General features: G+C 49.6%; 1 protein-coding gene across 1 annotated transcript in view; it reads right to left on the reverse strand.

Annotated features, from left to right (window-relative positions):
• Positions 1-361: 361 nt before the first annotated feature.
• The window catches only part of PARP1 (poly(ADP-ribose) polymerase 1), a 53,093-nt gene continuing 35,080 nt past the window's right edge, over positions 362-18,374 (reverse strand). The window contains exons 13-23 of the mRNA XM_044762758.2: positions 16,512-16,707; positions 11,428-11,556; positions 8,377-8,460; positions 6,728-6,850; positions 6,042-6,170; positions 4,486-4,584; positions 3,837-3,989; positions 2,715-2,842; positions 1,905-1,966; positions 1,209-1,323; positions 362-937 (exon numbers count right to left, since the gene is read on the reverse strand). Coding sequence (XP_044618693.2) covers positions 856-937; positions 1,209-1,323; positions 1,905-1,966; positions 2,715-2,842; positions 3,837-3,989; positions 4,486-4,584; positions 6,042-6,170; positions 6,728-6,850; positions 8,377-8,460; positions 11,428-11,556; positions 16,512-16,707 — 1,300 coding nt within the window. The 3' untranslated portion in view covers positions 362-855. The remainder of the gene's footprint in view (positions 938-1,208; positions 1,324-1,904; positions 1,967-2,714; positions 2,843-3,836; positions 3,990-4,485; positions 4,585-6,041; positions 6,171-6,727; positions 6,851-8,376; positions 8,461-11,427; positions 11,557-16,511; positions 16,708-18,374) is intronic.

Below are 18,374 nucleotides of genomic sequence, written 5' to 3' on the forward strand. Positions count from 1 at the left end.
GTTTCACAGATACCGGACCCTGAAACTGAAGATTACCCAGCTCTGCAGTCAGAATGAGACTAAACACACATATGGAAGCTGTTTCCATTTTAGTTGAGAACTACTATTAAACCTTGTATATCGGCGATATGGTTTTAATTTGGAAGACAAAACTGCTCATAGGAAAAGTCGACAATTTCAAACACAACTTTAATGTACTAGTCCACATACTCTGAGAGCTTCCATGTTCAAGAGTCTCTAGAAAAGGTAAGCGCTTTTTGTTTGTAAGTATGAGAAATTGTTCATGTTCCTCCTTTTGGTCTCCCCACCCCCCACCAAAAACAGCTAAAAGGGTGACAAAAATTGCAAAAGAAAATCTAAATAGTATGAAATTAGTTTTTATTTTTACCTCAAAATAAATGCTTAACATTTTTCCAGAATCAAAACTAAAGACAAACACTTAGAAATAAGGGCGGGAGATTTTTTCCTTCTGTGGGAAACCAGGAAGGCGGACGTGCTAACGTGGCTCGGTTCTTTCCACAGGACTAGTCTAGACAAAAAAACCCCCCAACGTCTTCCCAACTTTTCCTCTACTGTCAGTTGTACCTACCAGGGTTATGGCTGGCAGGGAAAACCCCAAACAACCCCCTCCCCCCACCCCCCTCCCCCGACCAACACAAACAAGGGATTTGAAAAGCTGGGAAAAACCGCTTCACATGAGACCGAGTGTTGATATAAAACCCTTTCTAAGGAGACTCCGTGAAAGGACCATCCCTCGGCAGCGCCGCCGAGGCGCCCGCCCAGTGAGCCAGGGCACAGCCAGCAGGCAAATTCATACCAGAGCCACTGGGCCGCGACGAAGCCACCCCTCACAGTTCACCAGAGGGACGTCTTAAAATTGAACTTCAGCTTCAGAAGATACTTCAGATTTACCTGAGCAATATCGTAGACAATGTACCTGGAGGGAAGCGTGTCAAGGAGCCAACGGCCTTACAATGGAGGGTGCCCGTGCTGCCCCCAGCTGGTGGGATGTGGGCGCTGGTCACACCCTGTGAACGAGGCTTAACCAGGTGGGGAGAGACCACTGAGGGGGAACTGCTCGCCAGGAGACACATGACAGGATGGTCTCTCCTCAGTCCGCCCCAGGTAAACTGGCTGCATACAAGTGGCTCGACAGACCCAGGACATCCCCGCGGGCTCGTGCAGCACGCACACTTGTAAAAGGATACTCATTATACAGCAGGCAGGTGTCGCTCACCCCTGAGGAAATCCCAGTCCCCAGGGGCACCTCCACGCCATCCATAGTAACACTGGCTGAGGGGTCAGGGGTGGTTTTGCCCAAACCTGCATAAAAGAAGACACCAAGAGACATGAATTCTGAGAGGGGACGTTGAAAATGTTCCAGGGTCATGAGATCGATTTTACATTGGGTCTATGTGTTCATTTTAAAGACACACAAATTCCACGCTTCGTCCTTCCAGACAGAAAACTGCAGGTTATAAATCAAGTTCCCAGGGCATCCGCCTTGACTGATTTTAATAATAGGAGCACCCCCCTTCCCCCACCATAGGATCATATTTCTGCCAAGCAGTCACTTCAGCCAGGCAGTTGGAGGCCCTAAACTATCAGGTGCTCTGGGCTCCAGCAATCCAAGATGCTCCGGGTACCACCATGCCACCAGAGGTCCCTCAGTGCTGGAGCTGAGTCAGGTTAAAACCCACAGCCAGCGCTACTGGGCTCGAACTGAGCCTCTGCTCTAGGGCATTCGCGGTACTAGCTGCAGCCACAGAGAGTGAGACTGTTTTTAATGAACCTCCAGCCATTCAACAGCTAGCCACAGGAAGGCAGCCTTTTTGGGGAAGACAGCTCCCTCCCCATGCTGTCCAGGATGCGCGGCTGCAGCAGCAGCTTTGGAAGCACATTACCTTTGACGCTGTGCTTGCCCTTGGGTAACTTGCTGATGTGTGACGCATGCTTCAGTTCATACCTGTTTGAGACAGGACAGTCTCAGAAGAGCCCCGAGGACACCAGGCCCTCAAACCAAAGTCTGATTAGTAGAACAAGGTCAAGTGACAAGACGAGATGAGCACCCAGAGAACCCAGTCTGACTGCCCTGCTAGGAGCGCCCCCTACTCCGGCTCCCAAAACTGAAGGGACAGTCCTTCTTGAACAGAGTTTGTGTCAGTGATCACTGCTACGGGGGTATTTTCAAGGAAAGGGCTGGTTTAGAGATGTGGCTGCCCATTCTGGAAGTTTCTGTCTGGTCCATGATCCCTGGCCTATTACGTAACCCTGCTCTTCGAGTCACAGTTGACAGGAGCAAGGTGGACACCCAGTCCAAGCTGGATCAGTCAGATGTCCTCTGCGCGGAGTCTGCAACTGGGATGGAGACTCCAGTTTGATCTCAGTTGATCTCAAACAGAAAATCTAAACATCAGCAGGGGGAGGGGCGCTGCGGGGCGACCACCCTTTGTGCAAGCCAACCTCTGCTTCCCAGCCCACAGCTCCCGCCAAGGCCTGGCTGTGCTCCCAGCCTTGGGTTTCCTGAGGATTCTTCTATCCCCCTCGTTCACTTCACTCAAACTGCTTTCTGCCACCTGCCACCTAACTGTTGGGTCCCATAATTTGGTGGGGAATTCCCAGGGCCACCTCCCAGCCAAGGGGAGTTCTCCTCCCTACAGCCCACCCATCCATCCCCATCAAGTGGCCCCAGCCCCAAAGCCAGGCGTACTCACATGTTCCCAAGGGCAACTTCCCCCAGCAAGATTAAGCCTATCGGGTCTCCCTGAGACGTGTGGCAGTAGTTGGCGCTCTTGGAGACCATGTCAGCGAAATAGATCCCTTTACCAAACATGTAGCCTGTCTGGAGGGTCGGAAAAAGCACAGTTGAAAACCCTCTAATGGGAAGTTACAGCTCTGTCTGTTTCCTGAGGGCCGACACCAGCGCCCCGAGAGGGGGCTTCGAGGCCTGAGCTCACAAGCCAGGCTGTTCAGATCCCACTTCCGCCAGGCACCGAGGGGCCGCAAGAAGTTCCTTAATCTCTCTGGACCCCACTTTCTTCTCTGAACTGGGGAAAAGAACCTCAGGGGGCGGTTGTGAAAAATTTAAATGAGTTCGTAAACGCTTAGACTAGTGCCGGGCACTGTGAACGCCCCAGCGTGCCGCCTAGTCTTTGTGCTCCCTTTTGTAAGCGAAACTCAAGCTGCAGAGAGGTTGGTTAGGCCATTTGCCCAAGTCACACGTTACTACACACACCGGCAAGTCATTAAACCTCTTCGCTTCTCACTTTTCACAACTGTTAAGATGAGAGGCTTGAAGGCCACCTCTAAGGTCCTGTCCAGCTGGTCACTTCTATAATCCCGTAAGGGACATAACGACCCCCGTGTCTGGGTAGGGCTTTCCTCGTTTATCACCATATTCTCCTGAGAAGGACAGTGAAACTCCTGCAGGCTGCCAGCTGGGCAGTGGCAGAGGCAGCTCTGAACCCAGCCTGGCCTGTGGCCAAAGTCTGTTTTTTGCATGTCAACACGCCAATTAGCATTCACAGCGGGGCCCGGACACTTTACTTCCTTTGTTCCAGAACCCAGGCTCTATCTGTGTGCAGCCACACCATCGACAGACTTAGGGTTAGTAGAACGGAGGTGAAAGCACTGTCTGGGGCTCTGGCTGAGGGTCTGGGGAGGAATGCCTGGCGACAGCCACCCGTCAGCCACAGCTGAGCCAACGCCCACCTCTTAAACAGGCCCCTTCCTCACTGGGGCCGGAGCACTTCTACCTAAGGATCTGTAAAGCTTTACGGAGATAACCGCAGAGACGGGCAATGCCGGCCCCACACCTCCCCAGGCCAGGCACTTACCACAGGCGCTTCAGGTGGGGCTATCCGGAGACCCTGGGACAGGATCCCAGCAAAGTTGGTGGTCCTGGAGCCGTGCCACAGCAGCCTCCGGTTATGCAGCTGCTTAAAGGGCTTGTAACGCTGGCTCTCCCCTTCGCGCTCTATCTTAAAGATCTGGTGGCGGGAATAAATAAAGGAGAGAGACGAAAGAAGCCATGGGTTACTCTGGTTAAAGGAAAGATCTGACTAGACAGAGGAGGCGACCAGGTGTCCCCAGAGCTAGAAACCTTAAGATCTGCTGCAGTACATAAGGTGTTCCAATCCGGCTGGGATGGAGCAACACGGCCAGCCAAGGTCCCGTCTGGCAGAGACCAGCTATTAACGTGAAAACCACCTGTAGCAGATGCACGCCGGAAACACTTTATTTTGGATCTCAGATAGTATCTTCTGATTCTAAAACTAGCTTTTGGGATAGGAAATGTCCTTTAAAACAGGATAAAAAGCCACCTCAAAACCGTAAGACTGCTAATTTTTCTGCTCAACAACTACATGAGTCACTTCCTCAGGTTATTTAAAGCAAACTGCTCCTTTGTACGTCGGCCAGGCTGGAAGGAGGAGCAGGGAAGGAGTGGCAGGTCATAAAGGGGATGGAGGGACAAGAGGTTCTTACATCAACGACTTCCAGGTCATACGCATTGTGTGTGGTCGCGTGCGTGTTCTTTACGTACTTCCTGATGGTCTCGGCTTCCTCGGAATCTTTGTCCACCACCTACAAGAAAGGTGTCTTGGAATTAGAGCAAAGGAGACCCCTGGAGACAGGAGGAACAATCACAGGCTCAGCCAACGCACAGATCGACACCGCGGCCATCAAAGCAGCCCAGGCAGGACCAAGACAGGCCGTGTGCCGGGCCAGCGGTCCCACGTCCTCGGGCATCGGCTTCTTCCCTGTTTGGGCTGTGAGAGGATCCCAGCGTTCCTTCTGTCTTTGGGATATCAGGAAAGCTAGAAATATGGGGCTCACTGTGAACAGGGAGCCTCCAGAACCAGGAGCTGGCTCCCAGGTAACGGTCCAGCTCCTCAGAGTTAGAACACGTGGGCTGGGAGAGTCCCACGGCCCAAGACTTGCGATCAGGGCAGCAGGGATGCGATCAGCTACAGGGGTTCTGAGGAGGGGAGGACGGCTCCGCCTCTTCTGAAGCCTCAGGGCCACACACACTGCGGCTCAGAGCATCCACCCACTAAATACCCATCAACCGGTGGATGTCTTCAATACTAAACAGACGTAAGCGTGTTCTGAGAAACGCTACGTGTGTTCTCCTATATTTTCATATTCCTACCCAAAGTCCAGAAAATCCAGGAATTCTGGTCTTCCTCATAGCCTCTTAATTAAAGGGTTTCAGAATTGTAAAGAGAGAGAATAACAACCCTTCACAAAGGACCATGCCACCCACAGCATTGCCATCAAGAAGGTACCCCAGGGACAAAACAAGTGACATTTGGGGCCTCAGCCTGCACAGACCCACAGAGCTTGGATTCGTCCCAAGCAAGGGGCAAAGGCCATTCTCAGGGACATAAACCCACCGTCCCAGGCCTCCAGACTCGGGAGCACTTGAACCCTGGAGCAGTGCAGGGGAGGAGGCAGGGACTGAGGGAGGTAGGCACACGGGAGGAGACCAGGCTTGGGGCCGCGCAAGCTCAGAGCTGAAGCAAAAAGGCCTCCCAGTTGGCGCCAGCAGGGTGATTGCTGCCCAAGCATCCGATACAATGAGGCTCAAGGCCCGTGTGCACCAACGCGGCCACTTCACCTCCAGACAAGGTGAGCCCGGGCACTGCATTTTTACTACAGCTTTCCACTTCTGACACGGAATACCAGTAACAAACCTTCCAGAGTCCATGCCTAAGCGTCTCCAAAAACAGAGATCCTCTCTACGTTAAGGAGTAAAGAACTTTCTGTAAGGCCCCTCAAAAACCAGCCTCTCCAGCAAACTGAGGCCCCGGCTCAGCAGGCTGCCTTGCAAACAAGGGCTTATTTATAGGTGAAATGCTCCGAGGGTCTCAAAGGACCACCAGCAGCAACATCTGGGACCTTGTCAGAAGGCCAACTCTCGGGCCCCAGCAACCTGTTTTAAGAAGCTCTGCAGGAGATCCTGACATACACTTGAGTGTGGGGACCGCTGCTCCTGGGATGAGCAGTCAGGATGCTCCAGAAAGGGCAGGCCCTGTTACCTTAATGTCAGTTTTGAGCTTCTCATAGTTGACGTCAATTGGGTCCTTGCTGCTATCATCAGACCCACCCCTGAGCAGGCTGTAGGCCACTTCGATGTCCAGCAGGTTGTCCAGCATTTCCACCTTGGCCTGGATGAACAAAAAGAAAAACCTGAGCGAGGTACCAAGGTGAGGGAGAGACTTGCCCTCCCATTTTGGCACAGAAAACCCAAATGCAGATGACGGCCCAAAGAGACAGTGAAGGGGGGTCTCCCAGCTTGTCATCTGTCGTTCATAGTGAACGCTCCTGAGGACTTCTTGCTCCCTGGGGGAGGGAGAAGCAGAAGCTACACGGCTATGGCGAGAACTGCCTTTCCCCTTGCACACACTGGTGACAGGTGGGGACCTACCACTGGCTCCCTTGTGAGGCGGGGAGGGAGAGCAGGGAGGGACATGCGGTTAAGAGGACAGGCTCTCCTGCGCACATGGCTCTCTTCCCCAGACTGATGTGACAGAATGGGGGGGGAAACCCATCAATTTTGCCTGTAGGCTGTCTCCACCAATGTGGGTAGAAACCCCACCGGAAAACGAGGGTGCAGAGGCGGCCCCTCCAGCACCGGCCCCTGCCCTCAGGGATCATGACGTGGAGGGACAGTCGCGGGGAGCAATGCCCAGGCCCGCGGCTCCCTCCTGCACATCGGCGCTACCTGCACACTGTCTGTGTTGTTCAGGAGCGGAGGCTTCTTCATCCCAAAGTCGTGGGGGATCAGGGTGTAGAAGCGGTTTGAGAGATCCAGGATCTGGGAGTCGCCGCTGCCCTGGGACAGCGCCTGTAGGGGAGGGGACAGAGGCAACAGACTGAGGCAGCAGCTCCGAGCCCCCTACACTGGGCCGGGCTTTCTCCTCTGGCAGGGGGGTGTGCAGTGGAGTCCCCAGGTAGCCTCGTGTGTGCATGAGCCAGCAGACGCAGGGAAATTCTCGCGAGACCAGCTTCCTGCTGGTGTCACACAACTCAGCAGGATTCCCATCCTTACACTGTGTGGCTCAGCACACAATCGGCTTCCCATACAAAATTTCATCTGTACAAACAGTGTAATTATGGACCTATAAAGCCCGCCGAGTGCTATGCACAATGTTAACTGTAGCATCTAGGCGGTGGGTTCACGGGAATTGCTCTAAGATTCTTCCCACTTTTTGTATGTTTGAAGACTTTTCATAATAAAACGCTGCAAGGGGAAAAACCCTATTGCTATAAAATTCAGTCAGGCCCCCCTTCATCCACTGACTTTTACCTTTAAAGCAGGGAGGTCCTTTTTATCACACCTGGAGGTCCAGGTGGCCTGCCACAGAAAGGCTAATAAGCTCCCCTTCCTGCCACAGTGCCAGTTAGTGCTCTAGACACAGAAGGCACTCAATAGATGCATGAATAGATGGAGAAGCTGGACCACTGGGACCCTGCATGCTTGGCAGACATTCTGGGTGACCACACGATGGTAAAGGAGCAATGAGCTGGCACCCTGTAGGCCAGAGGCCCCATGTCTACTTCTCACTGTGACACAGGCCTTTCTCCAGCCTGTAAATCTGTCTGTGCTAAGTTCACTCTGTGCAATGGTAAGGACCCCATCCCAGACCTTCTAGCTGGGGATTCTGGAACAGGGCAGAGCCTGGGCTCAGGAAAGCCTTTCAGGTCTCAGCCAGTGGGTAACAAAGAAAGAGGTCACTGCTCGGGACCCGCTGTAACCGGATTAACTGCCACGTTTCAGGGCCTCTTCTCCAGCACCAGCCACAACGTCCACGTTCCCAGCCCCACTTCAGCTTCCTGTGTGCTTTCTTCTTCCACGAGCCAGGCCTGCAACCCACCCCAAATACAAGCGGAACCCTCCAGCCCCTCAGGGTGCAGCTCGAAGGCTCTGGGGACCAGAGGGGACCTTGGTAGATAAGCTGTTGTGGAATGAACATGAACTAAAGTAAGAAAATATTTAGCTTTCGATTCGATGATTTCCTAGTAACTGCAAAATAAACTCAGCCTAACTCTTAAGGACACACAAGATAAAATCAGAACATTTTCATCAGGTAGGAGAACCAAATTCCTCATCAACTTATAGGGAGCTTATTACATATCCGATCTTGAAAACATTGCTAATGCATTAGTTTTGTGACCGCCTTTTGCAAGTGGCAGGCATTAGTCATACTTTTCAACAATTCAATAATTGTTGAGTTGAAAGAAATCTAAACCGTCATGAACCATGGCTCAGTACGTCTAGTTCATTAACCTTGAGTAAATGTACTGCTGTAACCCGACGGGAGGTGGGCTGGGGACCCGCGGGCAGCTGGGAGGACGGTCAGCCCTGCTTACCTGCTGGACCTCACTGAGGATGGAGTAGGCGGCCTGGATCTGCCTCTTGCTCAGCTTCCCCAAGGGCATCTTCTGAAGGTCAATCTGAGGACACAGGGGGTTTTCCCTTTGAAAGGTGGGCACGGTGCAGCATGAAGACAGAGAAGTGCACTGAGCACTCCCCGCCTCCTGGGTCCCCAACGGATGCAGTCAGAAGGCTGCCTGGTCCTCCTGGGAAGACCACGGCCCCAGCTCCAGAGTCTGCAGCCTGACCCTCACTGTGGGGACAGGAGTCTGTGTGAGGGGAGATTCTGACTCACTTCATCTACTGCAGGAATACGCCAACCAGGGCCTGCGCGCAGTTTGAAAGAGCCCAGCCCTTCTAGAAGATATGGCACAATTCCCATCGAATTCCAAAGCGAGGATGAGGGTGAGCCCAGGTGGCCTTCCCAGGGTCTCAGAGCCAAGGCAGTTCCCAGCCCGAAAACAAGAGCCATCAAATGGTGACAATCATTTTAAAAGGACACACTCCTGAACACACATATTTATATTTGAATCAATGCTGCCCCTTTCAAATCACTTACCCCAAAAGGCTGAGCACTGTTCCAGCAACACTGCTACTGCCCACAACGCCCTGGGAACCACCCTCAACAGAGGCAACATGGTGTGGAGGAAAAGGGTGAGATCTACGGCCAGGCAGCTGGGCTACCAGTTAGCTGGTGGTGCGTCTGCTCTCAGCCTCGGTTTCCCATCCGCAAAACGGGGCCACCTTCCTCAAAAGGCACCCGCTCCCTCTGGGAGCGACCCTGCCTGTGTTGCTTGCTCGGCCCCCTCGCACATCTGTGCACAGTGGACCCCGCACTCTGCATCCTGACTCTGTCTCCGGGCCATTCCCAATGGACCCTTCCGAGCTCCCGGGCCCAAGACGGCACCTGATCCCTCTCTGCACCGCCGGCGTCTGCAGTGCCTGGGACAGGGACCGCGCTCAAGAGGCATCCGAGAAACAGAACCACTCTGGCGGTTAAATTAAATATGATGCGAAAGGGCTTGCAGCTCCTCAGGCACCAAGCAGGGGCCAGCGGCAACAGCGTCCCGTAAGGACCACGAGCTGTGGCACATCTGCCTCTTTACCCATAACACTGTCCCCGTGCTGCGGGGAGACCCTGTTTCTGGAAAGAGTTAAACAGTTGAAGCCAAGAACGAGGAGAGCAGCTGGCTTTAGAAGGGACTGGTCATCAATCGGCTCTGAGGCGAGCGCCCAGCAGGAGCTCTCCGGGTGCCGTGAGTGAGAGCAGCGCGACCAGGGAGGGGATGCCTTGAAGGCAGCAGTATGCACCGCGTCTGTAACTCTGGTGTTTGTTTTAAAGACAAGACCTGGTCTCTCTAACCTACACCCTCAAAGCACACAGAGACCACAAGAAGAGAGAAGGGCTCCGTCAGCACAAGCCGCCCCCATGCCCGGACAGAAACCCGGGTGCAGCCTGCTGCCTGGGGATGGCGCGGCCACGCGAGCCACAGCCGTGCCAGAGGGAGCCTTCTGTGGACACGGCACACATCCTCTCCTCGCCGCCAAGGGAGCGCCCAGCCCTCTCTGCTCTGGTGCGGACTCGCCTTCCTCACATGGGCACCAGGGCCCCCCCACCTGGTCACCCAAGCCCACGTGGACCCGTCAGGCTGCAGCAGGCACCCTGCTTCCCACCGTCCCCACAGGCTGCCTTCCAGCCCGCTCTGGCAGCAGGCCCCGGCCATTTTCTCCTGCAAAACTAGTTACTCTTCTGGGTGGAAACCAACAGAAAAAGGTCATTTCACAGGAAGAGACTTGGGTCTGACAATAGCTGACAGGTTCTATGAAGCACAGACAAACGAGATGACGCGGGAGGCGTTTCTTTTAAAACACTAATGGAAAGGAGACCCTCTCCCGCCCGCAGCACATTGCTCCCCCTCTTCCTCACACGCCCACATTCTCAGTGGGCCCATCAAAGTTGTTCACACTAGTCAGAGCGCCCAGACAGAAGCCGGGTTACGTATCCATTTATACCGGAAGGACGAAAGGCCCTGGCCATTTTCACACCCGTTGGGGACGGCTAGGGTGTAATGGGACACCCTGTTCTCAACCTCACAGTCGAGCCGTGAGCAGGCCTGTGGGCCGAGCTCCAGAAGGAGGCACGGGGCTGAGGAGGAAGAGGCTGCCAGTGGCTTACCCCACCCAGTTTTGTCCCCCGTCCCCTTCTCCCAGACTGGCCGGCAGCCTCTTAGAAAGGACGTGGGAAGCAAGCCCTCGGAGAAGGGGTGGAAGGGCCAAGACTGATCTGCACCTCTCGCCCTCTTCACTCGTCCCTGCTCGTTTCTCACAGCAGTGTGCAGTGTCTGGGCTCAGCGGGTGGGGAAGCAGGGAGAGTGTCTGCCAGCCAGATACCAGCAGCACCTGGGCCATCTGTGCTCGGAAGCCCCAGGTCAGCGCGCAAGAGCTCTGACGCCAGGGGCAAGAACAAAAGGCCCTTCTGCACTCATCTCCCAGGGGAGACAGGATGGAGAACAAATGGGGATGCCTGGCCTTGGCCTGTGGTCCCCACTATTCTGCCCCAGGGAGGAGCATGACTAATCCAACCACCATCACCCCCACCCCCATCCTCTTCCTACAAACAGCTGGTGCAGATTTTATTCGATGAAGCAGGTGTCAGTTCTCTGCACTTCTGTCAAGGCTGGTCACGGAGGCTCTTTTACAGTTAAGGGGGCCACGTCCTGGACTTCCCATGACAACTCCGCTGGCCCGTCTGGTTGGGCCACAGAAGGATGCCTACACACCCACCATGGCAACAAGGAGATAAGAGCAAGGAGACTGCGGACCAGGGGCCAGCTCTCCCCAACACACCATCCATTTCACAGCAAGTCCAACCATCCTTTGCAGAGCACCAAGTGCTCAGGCCCCAGCACTCCTGCCAGATCTGTCTCAGGCTGAAGGATTTGCAAGAAAAGCCGATACCCAAGGAGAGCAGCCCCAAGCTCGCCAGCAGCTCAGCCCTTTAATTGTCAACCCCCGCGACAGCTCAGATCAAACAAATGTGCAATAACCTCATACTCCACCATGGCTTTCTTCATACTTTCCACATCAAAGATCATCTTAATGAGCTCCTGCACCGGCTTGGGGAGCTTGGACTTGGTGCCAGGGTTTAGCGTCAGCTTCTTCACCGCCTCTTCATCCTTTAGGGAAAAGGGTACATTACAGGAAAAAGAAAATCAGTAAGAGGCCCAATTAAACAACCCAAGCAAAGTGGTCGTGTTGTTTTGGGGTCTGGGCTGCAGATAAAGGATGTACGATGGAGCGCCACCAGCAAAAAAGGCTGAGTGTTGGGGGCCGGCCCTGAGGCCTAGTGGTTGTTTGGTGTGCTCCATTTTGGCGGCCTGGGTTCGGTTCCCAAGTGTGGAAGTATACCATGCACCAGCAGCCACGCTGTGGCAGTGACCTACATATAAAACAGAGGAAGACTGGCACAGATGTTAGCTCAGGGTTAATCTTCCTCAAGAAAAAAAAAAGAAAAAGGCTGAGCATTCATCAGAAAGGTTCGGGCAGCAGCTGCCAGAAGGGGCATGTGTGAGTTTGCAAAGGGATCAGACACTTTCTGAGTACCCCTACGTCCTCCTGGCTGCTCCAGATTCTTATTCCAGACGCCAGAGCAGCAGCCAGCTCTGTGCAGACTAGCACTCCCCTTGCACCCTCACCACTTCCTAATGATTGCCTCCCACACTGGGGCTGCTGGTGCCCTGCCTGGGAAGCTGCCCAGTGCCTACTCATGTCCAGCCCAGAAATTCTGGGCATCTGTGAGGGTGAACCTTGGACCAAGGGGACACTGGACAAATTTTCCTCCCTCTCTCCTGCACTGCCTCACCCCTGGGGCAACTGTAAGACTAAGTTCGTACAGCCTTCTCTGTAGTCCAAAGGATCAAGTGGCCAGTCCCACTTCCTGCCAGGCAGCTGGACAATGTCAGAGCACATCCCAGCGTTAACCCTCTGTCCCCTCCTGCCTCACCCCTCCAACCCACCCCCTGCGCCCTGGGACTGCACTTCTTAATAAACTAATAGCACAAGACTTTACTCCTGCTATCTGGAGAACGCAGGCTAAGCCAAGACCACACGGTATTGAAAATGCCCTAACTCTTCTCGCTCTTGAACCTCACGAGGGCAGGGACTGTGCTGTCCATCAGTGTTCCTAGCAACTAACAGTGTTTGGTATTTGTTTTGAGTGACGGTGCCGGGCACTGGGCTCTGATCCTGGAATCTGCCTGGCTTCACTAAGCTGCAGAGGAACCCGTGCTGTGTCAGTGCTCATGGCTGGGGTTGTCAACATCACCAGATCTACTCTTAATGCGGAAACACTGAGTCTTCAATGCACTCTTGTCCTCTGGTGATAACTTCACTGGAAGGCAAAACGATCAATGTGTTAAAAGCCTTATTTCAATGCACATACTCTGTGACCAGCAACTCCATCTCTAATGGTAATAATCACACAGGTACACAGATGTTTATATGTATTTCAGCATTATTATAAACAAATACCTGGAGATAATCTAAATGCCTAATTTGGGGGGTGAGAGGGGGGGGTGTGTTTGGTAAATTAAGAATCACGGCCATCCACAGCATGGAATTCCATATAACCTTAAGAAACGATGCTCTGGGTCAGTGCAGTTTAACACAGCGGCCACTGGTTTTAAAATGCAGTTAGTCTAAATGGAGATGTGCTGTAAGGATTAAAAATACACCAGATTTCAAAGATTTGGTAAAAAAAAAAAAAAAGAATGTAAAATATCTCAATAATTTTATTGATAACTACATAGTGAAATGATAATATACTCTGGATGTCCTGGGTTACATAAATTCCTAGTATTCATTGCAGTGTTTTTGTTTTTGTAAAATGTAGCTACTAAAATATTTAAAACTGCATAGGTGCTCACATATTTTTCTTGGATAGCACCGTTCTAGAAGACATGGGGAACATTCCTGGTACATTAAGGCACAGAGCAGGTGGGCGCAACACAGTACGGAAGGAAAGACTCCAATTTTATTGTGGGAAGAAGTACCCGTGAAATGAAAGAAGACTGAAGAAAGACACATACCGTGACTTTGTGGTTAATCTTGGATGATTTTTATTTTTCGTACCTTTGTCTTTCTCAAAAATTTCGAAAACAGATACATTTTTGAAATTGGAAAACTAACTCAGTAGGGGGCACTGCTGAGTCAGATCAAGTCTCTCCAACCCTAAAGTCCAAGGTCTCTACCTCAATATTAGACAACAGTTAAATTCTGATCTCAGTGCTGAGAACTCATGACACTTTCTAGAAACTAAAGAATTCCACCTTTGAGACATGCTAGGCCTCAAAGATTTGGAATTAAAATCTGTACTCATCTAGGGCCGGCCTCGTGGCCGAGTGGTTAAGTTTGTGCACTCCGCTTCAGTGGCCCAGGGTTTTGCTGGTTCGGATCCTGGGCACGGACATGGCACTGCTCATCAGGCCATGGTGAGGTGGCGTCCCACATGCCACAACTAGAAGGACCTACAACTATATATAGACTATATATATATAACTATATATATATATATACTGGGGGGATATGGGGAAAAAAAAAGCAGGGAGAAAAAAAAAAAAGATTGGCAAGAGTTGTTAGCTCAGGTGCCAACCTAAAAAAAAAAAAAAAAATCTGTACCCATCTACAAATCTTTCTCCTGCAAAATAAATGTGTATTTTTTCCCTGATTATGTAAGTTAATAGGTTTTGACAAGAATAAGGCAGGTATTTTGTTAAAACAAAATGGCCACAAAAATAGCCAAAAGACAACTGAAAACTGTTGGGTAATGTATGCAGGGAGATGGCCAAGCTACAAATAGAGATAAGAGAGATATTAGGAAATTAGTAAGAAGTAATTTGGAATTAAAAATTGTGACCTATTTGCATAGCAAAGAAAACCATCAACAAAATGAAAAGGCAACCTACTGGATGGGAGAAAATAATTGCGAATCATATATTTAATAAGGGACTAATATCCAAAATATATAAAGAACTCATACAATCCAACAGCAAAAAAACCAAACAATGTGATTGAAAAATGGACAGAGGATTTGAATAGATATTTTTCCAAAGACATAAGGATGGCCAACAGGTACATGAAAAGATGCTCAACATCACTAATCATCAGGGAAATGCAGATCAAAACCACAATGAAATATCACCTCACACCTGTTAGAATGGCTATTTTCAAAAAGACGAGAGAGAAGTGTCGGCGAGGATGTGGAGAAAAGGGAGCCCTGTGTACTGTTGGTGGGAATGTAAATTGGTGCAGCCACTATGGAAAACTGTATGGAGGTTCCTCAAAAAATCAGAACTAGAACTATCATATGATCCAGCAATTCCACTCGTGGGTATTTATCCAATGGAAACAAAATCACTATCTTGATATCTGCACCCCCACGTTCATAGCAGCATTATTTATAACAGCCAAGACATGGAAACAACCTAAGCACCCCTAGATGGATAAAGAAAATGTGGAAAATACAGAGAACACATTATTATTCAGCCATAAAAAAGAACGAGATCCTGCCATTTGCAACAACATGGATGGACCCTGAGGGCATTATGCTAAGTGAGATAAGTCAGACAGAGGACGACAAATACCGTACAATCTCACTTACATGCAGTTCAACTTCCCTCCCGGCCTCAAAAAACAAACCCAGGAGCTCAATCACACAGAGACAGACTAGTGGTTGCCAGAGGTGAGGGGTGGGCAAAACAGGTGAAGGTGGTCAAAAGGTACCAACTGGAAGATGGTAATAATAAGTATATAATGGTAATAATAGTAAAGTAAAAAACATACAGTAAAATAATAATTAAATATTAAGTAATTAAAAAATAATAGTAAAGTAAAATAAAAAATAATAGTAAAGTAAAATTTAAAAAGTAAATAATAAGCCAGAGGGCTGTGATGTACAGCATGGTGACCACAGTTAATACTGCACTGCATATTTGAAAGTTGCTAAGAGAGGAGATCTTAAAAGTTATCACAAGAAAAGAAATTTTATAACTATATATGGTGATGGATGTTAGCTAGACTTGTGATCATTTCACGATATATATAAATATCAAATCATTATGTTGTACACATGAAACTAATACAATGTTAAATGTCAATTATACCTCAAAATAGACCCCACCCCCCAAAACCGGTGACCTGGCAGAGCATGTCAAGTCACTATAATTCTATCTTGATGATAAACCAGGTCACACGATCCATGATGAAACACAGGTTCAGATAAGAAGCCCTATCTGAAATCCATGTGTTACTCCCAGTTCTGTTTAGGGAGAACTTCAAAGCCTTCCCCTCTTTGATGGTCTTAAAAATGCTAAAATTATTCTCATCAAGCTCTCATACTTTGGGGCCAGCCCTGTGGCTGAGCAGTTAAGTTTGCACGCTCTGCTTTGGCAGTCTGGGTTTTCGCTGGTTCAGATCCTGGATGCAGACATGGCACCACTCATGAAGCCATGCTGAGGCGGCATCCTGCATAGCAGAACCAGAAGGACCAACAACAAGAATATACAACTGTGTATGGGAGGCTTTAGGGAGAAGAAAAAAAAAAGATTGGCAGCAGATGTTAGCTCAGGTGTCGATCTTTAAAAAAAAAAAAAGTCTCATATTTCATGGTGTGGCTTTTATTCATGGAGGGTGCTGGATTGTATTAAATGCCTTTTCTGTGTCTACTAGGATGCCCATGTGACTTTTGTCCTTTATGCTATTCACACGCTATACGACACTGCTTGATTTTGATGTTGCACCAACCTTGCATTCCTGGGATAAATCCCACTCGGTCACAGTATATGAATCTTTACATGTTGCTTGATTCAGTTTGTTAGTATTTTGTTGAAGATTTTGCATCTATAATCATAGAAATATTGGTCTTTGGTTTTCTTGTGATGTCTCTGTCTGGCTTTGGTATCGGGGTAATACTGGTCTCATATAATGACTTGGGAAGTGTTTAAGGACTGGTATTAATTCTTTACACATTTGGTAGCATTCACCAGTGACACCATGTGATCCACAGCGTGTTTTGTAAACATGGTCTCCCTTCCTTTTCTTAGAACTAGATGGGCTAAGAACAGGAAGTGCTTACCTGGCCGTAGTCAATCTCCAGAGGGTAGAACTTTTTGGGATACTTTGTGAAGTTTTTGGAGTGCCAGGCATTCCCAGTTTTCTCTTCGTACAATTTCATAAAGTGCTCAATGGCATCCTCCTTGGACGGCATCTGCTCCCGCTTGTTACTACCAATCACTGTGCCCACACGGCCCCAGGACCTGAATATCCAGTACCTGTGGGGGGAGAGGTAGAGCATCAGCTACAAATTTGCGGGTCAGCTGGTCACAGGTCAGGATGAATTTCCCTTCCCCGCCTTTGCGCTTGGGCACGAAAGAACTGCAAACACCCAAAAATGATGGTGACTGACACCGAGAAACAAAAGGAACCCATATGACAATCAGGAACTTTATTTTACTTCTAAACTGAGGGTTACAGTAAGTTTAAAATAATTAAAGAACGCCCTTTCAAATCATATTGGCAAAGGCACTATAAAGAGTAACAAAGAACAGGTTAAGCTTGGATCTGGCAGCCACGCTTGAGGAGCCAATCCTGGGGCCTCTAGGCCTTTTACATAGAAACATCCAATTCCTCTCCCCAAAGAAATAACACCAAGTATCGTCTGGAAATCACATGTTCAAGGTAATGCAACCATTAATGATATACCCTAAAAATAATGACAAACTTTTGGCTCAGATCAGAGGCCAAGACGTGATGAAACTGCAGGGGTGGACAGTGGCACACAGGGTCAGCCTACAGACCCAGGCTATCATTTTTAGTTTCCATCTCAGTCTAGGCACATTCACAGGTATGGTACCCTAGGTGCCTAACTTAGGGTGCATTAATTTTTCTCAGTGGAAATAACGTAATGCATAAGTTAAATTTTCCATCTAGTAAGTACAGATATACCAGAAACCCAAACACAAGATTTGTATGCATTTTTAAGATAAAACCAGAGTTCAAAGAAAATTTGGGGCTTCCTGCTGGTTTTCTGGGTTGCTGCCCAGAGGCATATAAATTCCTTCTCTGCTGGGTTTCCTTCCATGGAAATGTTTGTAAGACGCCATGCTGACCTAGCCTGAAAAAATTTTCTGATCCTAACAGCCCACACTACCCTTTCACTCTAAAAAACAATAAATCTAAGCCACCAGAAGACCGTACACGCCCACATTCCCCATTAGAGTCTCTGTTGCTGGTGGTGGACAATTTCATTCTCACTACCTGTCATTTAACAGTTTAAGGTCCCCTGTATATTTCTACAAAAACTGTATTCCTTCTCTTGTACTACAATGTACATCTAGCTTTTAGGACGTATGTTTTACAAGTAAAAAACCATTTTTTGAATTTGAAATCTCTGACAAGCCTAGGTAATAAACTAAATGATATAGGGTTTATTTTTTCACAAACTTCAAGTAGCCAACCAGATACTCTGTACTCTTTTACAGTCAATTCTGATGTCCACCTTTTACGTGCAAAGTCTGGTGAAAAGCTGAAGACGGGCCATTAGTGCTTCCAAACTGAGGCACCACTGACTAGGGTTACCATTTTCACGGAGGTTTGCCTTTCAACTAGTAAAGCTTTTGGGATCTCCTGGAGTTCTAACAGGTACATTGTTTTCATTTGCTAAAAAGAAACGGTCCAGTTTAACATATGACAATAACTTTTTCCAAATGTTTTTTCACCATCAGAATTTAGTGAGAGGTCCTTCCACACACCTTTCCAGCTCCACAGCTCCCAGGCCATGCTGGCTGTACTGAGGGACCATCAGCTCTGAGGTGAAGACAACCCTGCCTGAAGGGTGTGGATGGGAGAAGCCCGCCCAGCCCCTCAGCATCCCAGAAAGAGCCCTGGCCTAGTGCACCATATTTATAATAATAATAAAAAAAGCAAACTCAAACATCTT

Source organism: Equus asinus, chromosome 30 (genome assembly GCF_041296235.1).
Source record: "Equus asinus isolate D_3611 breed Donkey chromosome 30, EquAss-T2T_v2, whole genome shotgun sequence".
Lineage (NCBI taxonomy): Eukaryota > Metazoa > Chordata > Mammalia > Perissodactyla > Equidae > Equus > Equus asinus.